The sequence below is a fragment of the Triturus cristatus genome, chromosome 3_2 (genome assembly GCF_964204655.1).
Source record: "Triturus cristatus chromosome 3_2, aTriCri1.1, whole genome shotgun sequence".
Taxonomy (NCBI): Eukaryota; Metazoa; Chordata; class Amphibia; order Caudata; family Salamandridae; genus Triturus; species Triturus cristatus.
Window position 1 is genome coordinate 904113420 of NC_140584.1, and position 15833 is coordinate 904129252.

General features: G+C 45.8%; 1 protein-coding gene across 4 annotated transcripts in view; it reads left to right on the forward strand.

Annotated features, from left to right (window-relative positions):
- The first annotated feature begins 335 nt into the window (after positions 1 to 335).
- Positions 336 to 15833, forward strand: part of LOC146858425 (multidrug and toxin extrusion protein 2-like) — a 564202-nt gene continuing 548704 nt past the window's right edge. The window contains exon 1 of one of the 4 annotated variants that reach the window (XM_085649344.1): positions 336 to 695. In XM_085649344.1, coding sequence (XP_085505470.1) covers positions 534 to 695 — 162 coding nt within the window. In that variant the 5' untranslated portion in view covers positions 336 to 533. The remainder of the gene's footprint in view (positions 696 to 15833) is intronic. The other 3 variants (XM_085649345.1, XM_085649346.1, XM_085649343.1) reach the window with 3 other exon arrangements.

A 15833-nucleotide genomic window follows, 5' to 3' on the forward strand; every position in this document is an offset into this window, starting at 1 on the left:
AAAGGAAAAAGCAACTCCCACACAACCCCACTACCAACTCACACTGTCTGTCCCTCTGAAAAGCACTGTTTGAGACACATCACTAGGGTAGCAAGAAAGGTATATAAATTGAATGTCAATTTCAGGTATGTTCACACTGCAGTGTAAGCAGAACACTAACTCGTGCACTAGTCTTATTTTATGTGAGAACAGAAATTACCGGACATATTGTAATTAATTTAGCTGACCGTAACGGTATTTTTTTAGGAACATAGCTGATCTGCCGCAGCAAGGAAGTCCCATGAGTGACAAACCATTAGGCGCCGAGGAGAAAGTTTACGTAGGCGTAACCCTTCAGACGCGTACAGAGGTCATCCCTGGGGCGATAACGTACAGTGAATGAGGTCACCGGGCAATGACGATACAAACTGCTGCCAACGCACGTGCCCCTGCCACGTGCTAAGGTGGGTGGGTGGAGAGAAATGGGAAGCATTTCTTAGCGTGCTGCCTAGAAAAACGTGCAACATAACTGTGCTGGTAGAGATTTTGCGAAGATGGCGGACTATGAGGGGAGCACCACGGGGCTGAGAACTGATCTTGTGTCCTGGAGCCGAGACCTGAGATGCGGCAAGTGCTGCGGTCCAATGCTCCGTCGTGTTTTACCACTGGAGCCGTGGGCGGAAGTTCGGGAGCTTTGCCGTTTAGCCGGACCTGTGGTGAGAGGCGAGTGGGGTTTTACATGGTGGACGCTGAATGATTGATTCGCTGTGCGAGAGCTTATGGAGGAGGGAGATGCTCGGAAATGTCCCCGCAGTCTGCACGTTGCATTTTACGTGCAGACTGTACGTAACAACAGGCTCGATTGACGATGTTTTTCCTCGTGTCGCCATCCTTCCGCTGTAATGGAGGTTAACCACGAGGAACTTATATTTCCATGAGGTCTTTTGTTAAATCGTGTTATTAATCGCAATTCCAACCCTGCTCTTAAGTGAGTTTAATTTGATACTTCGGTTGTCTCTGTATAGTAGATGCCAGCCTCTTTTGTTTTATGAATGTCAATTTCATACTACTGCTGTCATTTCTATCAGGAGTTTTAATGTAGGTGTCAAGCGTACCTGGTGTTAAATCTTCAGCCACTCCTGCAATTTTAGGCTGTAATATTATTGTGCATCATGTGATTTGTGGTTTTTAACCATTAGCTTGGGCATAAACATCCAATCATGTAGAGCAGAGGTTTTCGAACTTTTCTGCTCCGAATCTTCCTAAGTACATTTTTAGGTCTCGCTTTGCGAGGCATACAGTATACACTATAGGTGAGGGAAGCTCCGCCCACTTTTTCATTGGCTTGTGGCTTTGTTGTTTCTAAATGCTCCCTGCTGGTTGGTTTAGAGGCTGCTAGTCCCGCCTAATGACGGCCATGTCTCCTTCCACGGCTATTGGCCCCTTTACTGCATATTTCCTGAGCACTACTTTGTGTCCTGCCACCCCTCCCGCTGTCCGTGCCTTCTCTCCCACTCCCATTGTTTGTACCTTAATCATGCCCGCCCACCCGCACTCTCGTTTGCAATTCAAGAGGTCTCACGTAAATGCGAGTACTCTTGCATTGCAAATGCTTGTTTAATTTCAGTTCTCGCCCTTGGGGACCTAACTTCCATATTGTTGCCATTCCAACTGGTTGTTTATGGGATCGTTGTGTAGTTTGCTCCGTTCATAGTACATTTATTCGAATTAAATTACTGTCCTGCCATACCCTAATAATATATGTGTGGCCGCAGTTCAGAGCACAAGGCTAAATCAGAGCTGATTGAACTGTTAAGTAGACGTCCCAAGGGTACAGTAACTAGTACGTTCTGGAAGCACATTATATATTTTGTAATTGGCATTTCAGAAGAGAATAGTAATTTTAAAATATGCTACGCATTGAAAGATTATCGCTTTCTTTGTGTTAGGAAAATTACTGAAATTGAGAATTGTTTTCAAAGTGAGTGCAGACAATGAGGGGGGCCTCACTTTGACAGCGCAAATTCTCTTTCCCTTACATACGGTTAGACATTGTCTTAACCTCTGCAGATCTCAAAGATGGCCACGATATTTACACACAGCTGAGAGCGACGTTCCTTGAAGACCTTCTTCTGTTTCTATGTTGCTCAGTACGTTTCGGAATCGTCACTTCGTCCTCTTCTAATTTCCACAGTCGTGTCACTTTGCTGTGCTCCTCCTACTTACAATTTAAATTAAATTTTTGTAAAAAGCTACAGTCGTTTAATGATAGCACAGTATTGAGACAGTTAAGTGTGACTCGATTAGCAGAAATCAGATTGCCAAACTGTGTTAAATATCCTCTTGGGTATCTATTATACAGATTATTTGTTTTTATTTAACACTTAATCAACAGATATAAGCATAGAACAGGGATATTGTGTACTTTATAGATACTAACCGGCAGTTTGAAAAGAAACAAGCATTGGTAATGCCAATCGGTCTCGCTATTAGGATGTTATAATGTATTTAGCTATGCTAGCATTAGCGGAGGGGGAGCACGACACTCTACATTTTAGCCGATGTCTGCGGAGGGCTTCTGCTGCCTCAAAAAGCGCCTTCCTTATTGATACACACTTACCCTGACTTCTAGAGCGAAAGTGATTCAGCACCCACGCTAATGTGCCGCATAGCTAAATACATATGATATCCTAATGGCGAGACTGATTGGCATTGCCAATGCTTGTTTGAAGTCGCATCCCCTTCGAAAAAGTTATGGCAAGAACGGGGGAAGTGGGCGGAGCTGAGCTGTGCGCAGGTCAGGTTTGTTTATGAGATCATAAACTACAACCAATGTGCATAACTGCAAAATGTCCCGGTTCCAGTCTTGAAGTGCTATTCCAGTCTAGGTTTTTTTTCTTAGAACCTTTGGACTTGTGAGTCTGTTTTATAATGTAATAAACACAACTACGTAGTTGCCAAGTTTTCAGTTTGCTTATGTGTGGAGTTTCCAGGTCTTAGGAAGCTTATGTGTAACGTGTATGCATTATGTGTGACACTTTGAGTGACACTTTATTACAGACTGAACAAAGCAGCAATGCAAGAAATTACCCAGTTTTTTTGAAGCATCGCTGTCTAGAAATGGCCTTAGCAGATGCAACATCCCTGATATGTTAAATGATTACCCTGACCAACAAGTGAGGATTGACAGGGGACCCATTACCCAAGAGAGTGGCAATTGGCAGCCTGCCACTTCTAAAACCCATCATTACCACAAACAGTAACACATACTGATTATTAGGAGGTGGTATTTGTGTTATGATAAACAGTAGGATTATGTTTAAAATTCTGGGTAATAACAAATATTGAGATATCACTTAAGCAGTTTTATGTGGAAAACATTAAATGCTGCAAATAAATGTACAATATCACTCACGTCAAACTCCTTTAATGAGCTAGCAGATGAGATTGAAGAACTGCCGTGATGATATGGGACAGTTAGTTAACCTGCACTGCAAAGTAGTGAAAATGTGACGATGACGGCCTGTGTAGTCTCTACAACAGCATTATGGTATTGCTGGATCAGCAACGTATAGTTGTGTATGCTGCCTTCAGTTAGTACAAGTTTCTAGCGACAAGAATAGCAAATAGCACTTACAGCTTCACTCTTTACCATTGCAGGCATGTGCGGTCACACAAGTTTAAATAAAGACGTATGTAAAGTAAATGGAAAGCATCAGTAGGTACCACACTATAAAGCATTATTTAATATTGATTGAGCTGCACTCCAATCAGCAATCTTAATGCTTTGTAGAGAAATATAATACAGTTCTTGTGGGAAACTGCAAAAAAGAATCCAATTATGGGTGTCAAAACATACAAGTTCTGTTTTTTGGGTCTATATTGTGATCATTCTGCTTAATGTAGTTTACTGCCTGCGTGTAATCATTGTGAACTGCTGACTGAGGCTAACTTAAGTATAGCCAGTAGCCAAAATGCATTAACAAAAGTATGGGAACTGCGACGCTGCAAACAAAGGCGGTGGGGTAAGTGAGCATGGTCATAGGCGTGGATAAAAACAAAATATTGTGTAACTTTTCGGTCTTTCACCTATAGGTGACTACATATAAAATAACACACAGCTGAAATGAAAATTAAATGCAACTACGTTTGGAAATGCATTGTTGTAAATTATGAAACCTCTGTTAGTTAGTGCACTGTAAAGATACAGAAGGTATGCTGTTCCTAATGAGACAAGGGAAAACTCAGGGAACTGGTTTTGTGTGGTCATGAGATACAGGACAGGGATTGCTCCTCTTGGAATTTGGGGCCCTCACACACCCGGCTGGGTGTCATGCTTCATCATAGGGCTGCTCCTCGTCAGGTCGGCGCTGCAATACCTGACGGGCTCCCTATGAGGGGCTCATTGGCGGAAACTCAAGCAACGTTATATTGGGTTTTGATGCACAGCTTGTTATCAGCAAGAGCTACCTACAACTAGCGGGGCACAATACGATCTGGTGTGGTCCTGCCACACACTAAATGCTTCTAGGTTACCAACAGACCATAGTAACCTGATATGTGGCACTTACACAAATATCGGTCCTCACAGGACACACACAAATTTTAGCAACTACATTTTACACCCAGCTCATGTCGATTTGCCCCCATTGGTTCTGGGTTTTGGCGTGTCCGCTTTCATGACTTATACCGACGGCTGCCTCTTGTTAAATGTCGCTAGTTACAAACAACTCTTTCCTTGCTATGTACACCTAATTATGAACCGACAACATCTTACGTGTTGTGCTCTAATCTTTTTTTCGTTTAACCCAAATACCCACTCAGTACGTAGGGAAATGCCTTGTGTGATACCTGCCGGGTATTGATGAAGTAGAATGAGAAACCCAACTGGGGTGAGTTCATCATTTCTTTCTGCAACCATGGTGGTGCTCCACCAAACGTGCCTGTGTGATTTCCACGATAAAAGGTCTGTGAGAGTCACTCACACGACACTCACGTTGTGTATGTTTTTGGCCATCCCCACTGTGTGCTGTGAGCTTGTCACACAGGGGACACGAGTTTAGTTTACTCCGTAGTCTCATATTTTAATGTTTGTTTTCATTCCTTCACCAGGTTGGTCATGTTCTACCAGGTACTACACATAGTATTTTTTAGGTTGGTTTAAAGAGGTAGATTACACCATATAACCACCAGTGTGTAGATAGATTTGATGTTATTGGGTCCTGGCGAATCGCCACCAGATAGAATGACTACCAGGCGAGTAACATGTTGGCCTCACAATAGAACGCCCTATCTGAGACATAACCTCAGACATGCGCCTTGATAACCTCAGACATGCGCCTTTGTTGCTTTTAATCAGGTTGGGAGACCTATTGATTAAAATTGTTTTCGTTGGCACTTCCAAACCTGTTTTAAACTTCCTTCAGGTTACACACCTCCACTCACTCATCTACACAGGTTAGGCCCCTCACCCCCACGTCACCAAACGGCAATGTGGAATAAAAGAACTCCGCCAAAGAGCCCCTCATAGGTAGCCCGTCGGGTATAGCAGTGCTGACTTGACGAGGAGCAGCCCTCTGATGTTGCATGACACCCAGCCGGGTGCGTGAGGGCCCCAAATTCCCAGAGGAGGAATCCCTGTCCTCCTGTATCTCATGACCACACAAAACTGGTTCCCTGAGTTTTCCCTTGTCTCGTCATTAGGAACAGCATACCTTCTGTATCTTTACTAAGTTTGGGCACGTATGCTGGACCTGTCTAAAAGCCCACAGTCCCTCCTTTGTGATTGGTTAGTTAATGCACTATCCCAGAGAGCCACAGAATTAAATCCTCATTGGTATAGTGAAGAATAGTGACGTGTGTATGTTTAGTGCCACAAAAACCCAGTCTGACAGAAAGCACTATGAACATGTAAGTCATTATTCTAAACTTGCACTACACAAACTATAAGATAGGCTGCTGCGCAGAAAGGCTTGAGATAGAAAAAGTGCTTCCCAAAATATTGATTTAAGTAATACTCAGACTGTACGAACTCTCTTTATAAGCTCATACTTCACAGCTTAGCTGGAAGCTCCCTTACAGTACCTTGCAAAAAGAATCCATCTGTGTCATCAAAAAGCATCAAGTGATTCCATCAATTAAAGCCAATACCAGCTTCCAAGCTCTCTTTACCTTTGCAGATTGACCAGTTGCGCCTGTTTACATTTCTTTCAGGGAAGCACGCACCCTGGCAAGAAGGCTTGTTTAGCTGTCTGCTCCCCCTTGGGTTTCACAGCACAGGAGGCTCCTGAATGACAATTTAGCTGAAGCGTTTCAACTCGCTGAATTAACTGCCCGGGATGGTTAACTTAAAAAAAAAAAAAAAAAGTAAGGGAACTGTTTTTTTTAAAACTAAAAAAGTACGGGCTTGTTGTGCTCCTTACACTCCCCCACCCACCCTTTTTTCGACCACTGAGTATAGCTTACATACTGCAGTGCAGGACAGTCAGAACTATGCACACCACCACTCAGTCTTATTAAAGTGCAGGAGGCCCTTGGGGGGGATGCTGAGGAATGGAAAGAGGGCCGATTACCTTGCTCAGTGAACCTGCTACCGCTCTGAATCATAGTGGACTCATTTGGACAAGTACTATTTAAGTTGTTTACTCACTTTAAATGGAGAAATGTAAGAACGGCAGAAGTATCTGCAATTCTTTCTGCATTTTATGGGGCCACTGTTAAAGGTAAACTGCTGCCCCTAGTGCAGTGTGTTCAACCTCTGGAGTCTCGCACTAGGTGAGCTTCCTTCTCGTTCCGCCACTGAATAGCAGACAGGAAGGCAACAGGGGGCAGGGAACCTGCAGAAGACACAGGAAGCTTGCTCCAGAATAGTGGCAGGTGACATCTGGAGCCACAGATCACAGCAGGCACACACCAGAGTCCTATTCTACATAGAAATGATGTGTGTGGGTTATTGCGAGTCTCCCCACAAATAAATCCCATGACTCCCAATCCCAGTTCTACAGAATGTGCAATCTTATTTCGCGACTCACTACTTTGACCTGCCAGTGCAAAAGCAGCACCTGACTGAGCACTGCTGAGGCCCGTGATCAGGAGGTGGTGCCTCGTTGCGAGGCAACGGCAAGACACTCAATCCCTAACCATACAGTGCTGTCGGCCAATAAAGAAGATGAAGAAAAATGCAAAGGGGCATCTCCAAAGGCAAATTATACAATGTTCCACATCAGCCTGACAACCCTTAGCCACCAGCAGCTGAATTCGGACGGTTTGACAGCCGCATCTCGATAGCATGTAATGGAAATAATAATTGTGTAAATGCGGTATAGCACGAACTCCTGAGCTGGGAGCTGTAAAGTGCGTGGCATAAAGTTGCAAATGGGGGAAGGCGAGGATAATGACTTATTTGCATTAGTCTAACCCCTGATGCACAATACTTGGCAGGGCTGCAACTTCTATTCACAAAATTAAAAGAAAAAACCTGGGCTGGAGCAGCATATCACAATCATTGATCTGGGAAATTTGGCACGGCTGAATGGAAGACTTGTAAAAGAGCAAATATATCAACCAGAAATTGGCAGAAAAACAATATGCCCCATAATTGTGGTGTTGTGAGCCCCTGAGTCTGCTGCAACCAAATCCAACTACACCTGCTACTCTAATGGAAGCTGCAGCCTTTAATACCAGGCTGTGTTCTCTGCCTCTTTTACCCCTTTCCCACCATGTCTAGACAGACTCTGTCACCTACAAAACAAGCATTGGCAAAGACAATAGGTTTCGCCTCTGCGAAATCTATTTCTTTTGTCAATGTCTTGTTATGATGCGGTCAACACTGGACACATCATAGCACTTTTTTGTTTTTCAAACTTTAGGTCGTATTGTACAGCAGCTAGTGCTGCTGTGCAATGTTTTAAAAAGCGAACGCCTAAAAAACATTGTGAGTGTTAATGATTCTCCATTCTCTGTGACGAGAATTTCAGTGTTTTGGCATGCACCATTATTGGGACGGTTGTTAGAGGAACAGAATAATTATTGAGAGAAGTGGAATTTACTTCAGCTGTGCCCGTCTCATTTCTATGTCTGGCTGCTATCTCTTGGCTCCCACCATCTCTTGCTGCCTGCCTCTCAAGGCGGCCCGGGGAGCTCAATAAAGCTGTGATTGAAAAGGACGAGGCCCAAGACAATGGCACGGAAAGATGATGGGGGTTAAAGACTGCATACACTTTTGAACTGCCCCAAGTTTTTGGGTATAATTGGGAAACTCAGGAAATATTCTGCACACATTGCAGGCTAGTACAGTGCAGAGTTTTATTAGCTTATAAAAGAATAACAATGGTATCTGAATACGCATGAGCATGGATGCCACAGTGGTAGCCTCTTCGGGCTGCGGCTGTTTGGCAACTGAAAAGTAAAATAAATGAAGAAAAAAAGAGTACCTGCGGGGGCCGGCTTTGGAAGGACACTAGAAACCGGACGCAGTATTTGGTCCAGGCTCCACGGCAGGACGAAGAAGCATAAACCAGGAAGGAAGACGAGTAGGGCCGCTGACTAATAGGAATTGAGGAACCGAGTGATGTGGGAGGCAGCCAATGGTAAGTAAAGGTAAGTGATGGGCAGACTCCAAGCCCCTTTTACGAATTTTGTTTGTTTTTGTTGCAAGAACAGCGCAAGCGATTTGTAGGCAAAACCTAATAATGATCTCCCACATTTTTCCCCGCTCTCTTCAGCAAGGGTGCCCTAAGCCATAACACTTCCCAGGAAAATAAGCTTGTTTGCCCCTTTTGTAAGAGCATACCGTCATAACTGTGAGGCACTAAGCCCCTTACAGTCCTGCGCCCAATGCCACTGCTCCCATGTCACTAATGATAGCAACTGCCTTGTGAAGCGGGCAGTCTCTGCTGCACTTTGTTAAAACACAGACTACTATCCCCACCCCATTTGCTTAAGCTATTTTTATATTTTTTAAATAAAAAAAGACCCTATATTTTCCCACCTTTCTCAGGAGAAGCTGCTTCAGTCTATTTGTAAATGGAAAAATTAGCCCCTGCGTAGTGTCCCTTCCTCTAGGCCATCTCTTTGATGCTATCCAAGGATCTTACTCTTTTCCTCTTTCACAAAGACCATTACTCTGAGGCCCCAGTGGTCTGTAAAATCAGGGCGGTGCACCTGAACGTGACCCTGTTGGCCTCCTCCGCCTGAAAGTACATGTGCAGTAGGTGGGGTCTAGGAGGACCAACATGTCCATGCAAGTTACTGTCACCCATGGGGTCATGTGGGCACTGGAGTGCCAGTTCTCTGTCGAAAAGCAAGGACTTGAAGAAACGGAGGAAAAAAACTAGCCCACAAAGGGCAGAAATTGAGCAGCAAAACGGAGCAGGAGAGGGCAAAACAGAGGACTAAAAAACAAACCGATAATGCCAAACAGAGGGAAAAAGACCAAGCTGAGAAAGGCAAAACAGGGCAGAAAAACGAGCAGAAAAGGCAAAATGGGGCAGTAAAAGGCAAAACGGCTGAAAAACAAGTAGAAAAAGGCAAAACAGAGCAGAAGAGGGCAAAACATATGGCAGTAAAGGCAAAATGAAGTCAGAAAAAAGAGCAGAAAAAGACAAAACAGAGGGCAGAAAAACAAGAGGAAAAGGCAAAACGGGGCTGAAAAAACAAACCAAAAAGGCAAAACAGCGAGTAACGAGTAGAGGTGGCACAAACTGCAGCAGGTAAACAGGCAGAGGGTAGTGAAGAATTGTCATGGAGGAGTTGGCATGAGGACCTGCTCAATGGGGTAGCGCTGCGGCCTCCATTAAGTAGATGCTGGGGGTAGGGCAGAGCATTGGGTGGACGGAGGAGAAAAACAGTGGGAGGAGGGAAAGAGCAGTAAAAGGAAATAAAAAGCAGGGAAGCGCAAAACTAGAGGGTAATACAGCAGGTAAAAGGTAAAACAGCAGAAAAACAAGCAGAAAAGGCAGAACTTGGGGCAGAAAAACTTGCTGAAAAGACAAAACGGAGGGTAGAAAGAGGAGCAGAAAAACGTCCAGGAAAAGGCAAAACACGCCAGAAAAACAAGCAGAAAATGCAAAATGGAGGGCAGAAAAAGACAAAACCGAGGACAGAAATATTAGCAGAAAAGAAAAAACAGAGCAAGAAATGAGCAGAGGGGTCAGAAACAGGGCATCAGGTAGACTGGCAGCAGAGGGTAATGAACTGCGGGCAAGCTGGACAGGAGAACTGTCGCAATAGGAGCAGGCAAAAAAGAGTTTTCATGCTTTTTGTTAAAAAAAACAACCATCCATGAACATTTTCATGGTGACAAAGAATTATAATTTTTGATGTTTATAGACTGTGATAGGTGATGTAAAGTTGGTATCAGCTGAGTTCTGGAAAGTGTACTCTTAATGAATGAGTATAAAAATGTTTTCCCTATGTATTGGGAGGAAACCCATCCTAAATTGATGGAATATATGTTTATTGATTTTTAAGCTTTAGTACATTTCACTGAAATTGCAGTCAACAGTACTTAAGGAACTAAACATGCACCTGACGACAATTAATACATCAAAAAATGGGAAATCTTCACCCACACTCACCCCAAGCAATCACCGAAGGTCAATTGCATTACATCCCCACATATTGGAAGATCACTATTATGGTTACAATGACGCTCTTAGATCCTTCAGAATGGCACAAACATTGTGAGGAAGTCGCAGCACCCTAGAAAAGAGGAGTATTATAGTGTTTTAACCATCCACCACACACCTTGGATCTTGCGTGGGCATCCCCTACTCGTGTATGTGACCCTCTCTGCCTTCATGTATGTCCATGCTTCTTTTCCACTCTGTCAATTTCGGGGCCTCAAGCGCTCCCCTCCCCTCCCCCCTCCCAGTACCTTACCGCATCACGCTTGGCCACTACCAGCCCCAAGTTTCAAAACCGAAGCTGGGCTATGGGAATATCTACATCCCCACTATGCCCAAAAGGATATACTTGTGCTCTAAGGGTATGTCCTCACCCACTACCGAGCCAATTCTCCCTCCACCCGCACCTAATATCTCTGAGCGACAGGAAAGCTGCAGAGCGTGTAAATGTCCACATTTGAGGCAGCTTGAGGAGGAGCACGTCCCATGCGGTGTAGCCGCACCCTATCATAATACATCCAATGTAGGATTTTCTTTTTGTGTTAGGCGTATGGGCCTCAGGGGAGTTCTCGAGGGCCACGATCTGTTGTTCCAGGCCCTCAATCTCCGCCACCTCTCCTTTTTTTTTTTTTTTTTTTTTTTTTTTTTTTTTTTTTTTTTTTTTTTTATTCTGGGCCAGGGTGTTTTGCGCCTTGTCCTGCTGCACCATTTTGTACGCCTCCCACAAGACCACCACCGAATCGACCGATCCCTGATTCTCCCCGAAAAGACATTTAATTTTGTTAGCCACCTCTGCGTCCCTCAGGTCCCACGTGTTCAGTTTCCAACTCCCTTACGGCAGACGGCCCGAACCTCCATAGTGACCCAAAGCTGGGAGTGATCTGACAGGCCTGGAGACAGATGGTCCGCTTTCAGAACCCTGGTCACATCTCCCACGGGGACAAAAAGATAATCAAGCTAAGAGAACCTCGCATGTACCCCAAAGAAGTAGGAGTAGTCCCTGTCTGTGGAGTGATGGCATCTCAACAAGTCACTGAGGCCCAAGGAGTGTGCAAACCTCTCCAAAGGAGTGAGCCCTGTCAAGGCCGCAGCCGTCCTCGAGCGTTTTACAGCCGGGAGCATGACATCATTAAAATTGTCCCCATGCCAATGCTTGGCCAAGGTGGATTCTGGAAGGATCACTGCCACCTGGTCATATACCAACTGCTGAAGGCGAGGTGGTGCATAGACACAGACCAACATTATGGGCGTCCTGTCCCAGACACCCTTAATTCCCACATATCTTCCATGTTGGTCAATCGAAGTTATGGAGATTGTGCATGGGGGCTGTTTTTTGACAAGTATCGCCACTCCCCTCAAACCGGAGGTAAACCTCGCATCTACTATGATCGTGTAGGCACCCTTACCCAGGAAACAACACTTGGTCCCCTCCAAAGGTGTCTCCTGAAGTAAAATGACAGCAGGGCGCTGGTGTCTTGTATACTGCAGAACAAAATCTTGCTTAACCTTGTTGCTCAGCCCAATGACATTCCAGGACATGTTATGGAGGTGGCCGTGTAACCTATCCTGCATTGTATGGTGTTGACCAGGGGGCGGGAGCGGTACCCTCTGGCTTCCCGGCAGGTGTGGTGTAGTGACACATAGTTTTCTCCCTAACTAAACTAAACTAGAACTAATAATCACTTCCTAAACGAGACCCCAAACTGGCATACCTTCCACCCCTCTCCCGCAGCCCCACTCCAATATAAAAAAACATTTAAACTGGACACTCATCTGTGCATAAGGAAAGCGAGGTCTGCCCCCTACCCATGAGCCCCTAACACCCAAGCTGTCTAACTTAAAACGGGGGTGAAAATGATGACTAAAGAACAACACCCACTCGCACCCAAAGTAAAGGAAGGAGAGTAAGAGAGAGAGAGAGCGCAAGATAAGTGAGAACTTGGCCTTGCACCAATGCAAGTCGGCAGAAGAAGATGAGTGAAGGAGGGGCGGGAGGGGGAGATCGGACAAAATAGATGCCTAGCCCACAGTCCAGCCTGCATACTCCTCTCCCGAACCTGAGAGCCCCAAATACAATGTAAAACCCCCCCACTAATAACCCCACAACAGTATTGATACTTTTACCTGTCTAATTGCCAATAGTCCCAGCAGTGTTCTCCGAAGGACATCTCACCCGCCCACCCGAGGCTACGCAGGGCCACCTTAGTCGAGCTAGAGAGGGCTAGTGGAACATCACCGGCACCGTGCCAGTGGACAACTTTAGGTGAAACAAAGTGGAGAGTTCAGTCAAACTTTATGGTCCTATGTGCCTTCTATCACTGCAGAGCCACTATTAGCAGAAGTCACCCTTGTGGCTGCCTCCACCAGCGCTCTGCGTTCCTCCCTCTCCTGCCAACTTGGTGCAACACCACCTGAACTTTTTAGGCTGATCGTCCACTAGAGCGCATCCGCCGTGACATCCCTCGCAGGCATCTTCCCTGTCATCCTATATTCTCCACCCTAGGGCCACATTTAGGGGGCGATCCTCGCCACAGACCTCCAGCCAGTCCCACACCTCATCAGGAGTCACTAAAAAGTGGGCACGGACATCATGGAGTACCTTTAATTTTGCCGGGTAAAGCAACATGTATGTCAGGCCTATAGTTTTCAATTTTTGTTGAGCCCCAGCAACTGACTGCCGCTGTCTTTTGACCAGCTGGATGTAAACAGGAAAGATACGGATAACATGATTCTCGTATCCTGGGTCCACGTGCATCCTGATCTCACAGAGGATAGCTTTCCTATCCCTGTAGTTAAGGAGTTTCGTTATCAGTGACCACGGTGGTGCCCCCGCGGGTGGAGGCAATGCCAAAGAGCGGTGAGCCCTTTCACCTACGAACACAGAGAACAGGGCAGTATATGGGATCTTATCTCTAAGCCATCTTTCTAAGAAAAGATTGGGTGCTGAGCCCTCCTCCTCCTCCGGTAATCCAACAAATCGTAGGTTGCACCTCCTGGAGTGCCCTTCTGCGTCCTCCGCACGCACCTCTAGTTTCTGCATCTGTGCTATGAGGCTTTTTAAGTGGCATAAGGGAGGATAGTTCCTCCTGTATCTGGACAACTTTTCGTTCCGTGGCCTTGGATCTGTCGGCTATCTTTTCAGGTCTGGCCATGTATTGGTCCATTTTGATTTGCTGGGGTCCTTGGGGTGGCCTGTCCCTTCCCATGTTGGAGCTTCATTGGAGGGCAGACATGACTGATATGAGAAGTCTTCAGCGCACACCACAGTTGCAAGGCATCCCAGCCTGAGCACACCTCCTGCTTTACCTCCCCAGCCCCAGACAGTCCCTGTAAAGGAAGTGCCCCCTGCATATGACGGAGTTCTGGCTATTATTTATATGGTAGACCTGTCCACCCCCCCCTCCCCTTCCCCCACCCAGGCCGTGGGTGGGGGACTGTCCTGCAATCCCTGGATGAGGATCAGCCAGGCGAACGGTGTTCAGCTGGTCCCGAGGGAGAGGTCGGGACATGTAGCTCCTAGGGCGACCAAGTGGCATGGGTGCATATTCAGGACGGTGAGTGTAAAAATTCCTGACAAAGGGTCAAAATTTAGGACTGGAGGTCAAGACTCAGGACAAAACGTAGGTTTTACAGACCTGTCAGAGGAGGTCGCGCACTAGTATAGAAGTAAGTAAATAGACAACCATTTAAGTCCAAGTCAAAATAAGTTAATATTAGGTTGAAACAATCGTGCACTTCACGTTTTTAGGTCTATCCGAGAGTCAGTGTGCATGCGCTGCTCTACGAGATTTATAGTTGAGTTGGGAATAGAAGCTCCTCCCCCTCTCTGCCCATATTTGCCATTGGCTTGTTTCATTGTCCTTCCTAAATGCTGGCTTCTGATTCCTAAATAAGCTTGTTAGACCCTCCTTAGTACCGCCTCGTCTTCATTTGTCACCTCCCATGGTGACTGGTCCTTTTACTTCAGTAGTTACACCTTACCTGTTATTTTGTCTAAGTGCTATTTTCTTTATTGAGTCTCTCTTACTGCAGGCACGACGTTCTTTGGTGCCTTCTTTAAAACCCCGCCCTCCCCCCTGTTGTCGGTGCCTTCCTTACCTCCCTCCCTCCCATTGTCCGTGCCTTCTCTCCCCCCCCTGCCCTCCTCCCGCTGTGGTGCCTTCTTTAACACCCCCGCCCTCCCTCCCGCTGTCCGTGCCTTTTTTACCCCGCCGCCCCTTGCTCCCGTTGTTCGTGATGCCTGCCATTTGCAATGCAATAGGTTTCGCATTTACGCAAGCTTGAGCTATTGGCATTGTAAATGAAAATGCCTTTTATTTATGTTTTGGTTTCTAAAACATGAATAAAACGCATTGTCATTTACAATGCCAATAGCTTAAAGTCACGTAAATGTGAGACTTATTGCATTGCAAATGCTTGTGTTGTCACATCCTGCCCCCCAATGTATGAGTTCCCGGAGTATAGTTTTTCCACTTCTAGCATCGTTTTAGCTTTGCCCTGTGCCGCTCCATAACACCCATTTTTTCATTACCAGACTGACGTTTTGTCCATGGCCAGACTCCACTCTGCGTATAGCTTTGAACGTTACACTCTGATAAATTTAAGGCAGTTCGATTTTCAGTGCCTTCCCTCATACAGTGCATGTTGAGGACGTTGTCATGGAAACGCATGCAGCGTTCTTGTCAGGGGAATACGTGAAGCGTGCTGATGGTTTACCCAGTCTCACATCGCGGGCTGACATTTTAGAAAGCCTCCTTATGGAACCCGGGACCATGAGTTGCGGCTTTCACACCTTTAGATCTAATTTTGGAGCTCCTTCAACATCGGTACTTGCGCGGTGGCTGAGGTTATGAGGTATGTGTCCGTGCAATTTCTCAGAGGGTAAATTTCGGTCCACATTTGCAGTAAGCATAGCATATTCCGAAACGGAAAAAACACGAGGCGTGGCTGTGTCTTGGTGGCAGCCATCCTTAAGTCAGGCCAGAGCCACGCTTGGCTAGAACTGTAACATTCTGCCTGACACTAACATGGCCGTCACTCGATGTGTTTCTGTCGATCGCGACATTTGTGCCACGGCTGTTGTGTTCACTGCTTTTCCCATCTTGGGTTGTTAGATGTGATCAAGTAGTTGTGTATGGGGAGGGGGAGCGGGCAGTGCAAAGTGTGTGAATGAACTGTTTCTGTGAATATTAGCGTTTGGGCTTAATTATTGTGTATGTTTGGGGTACT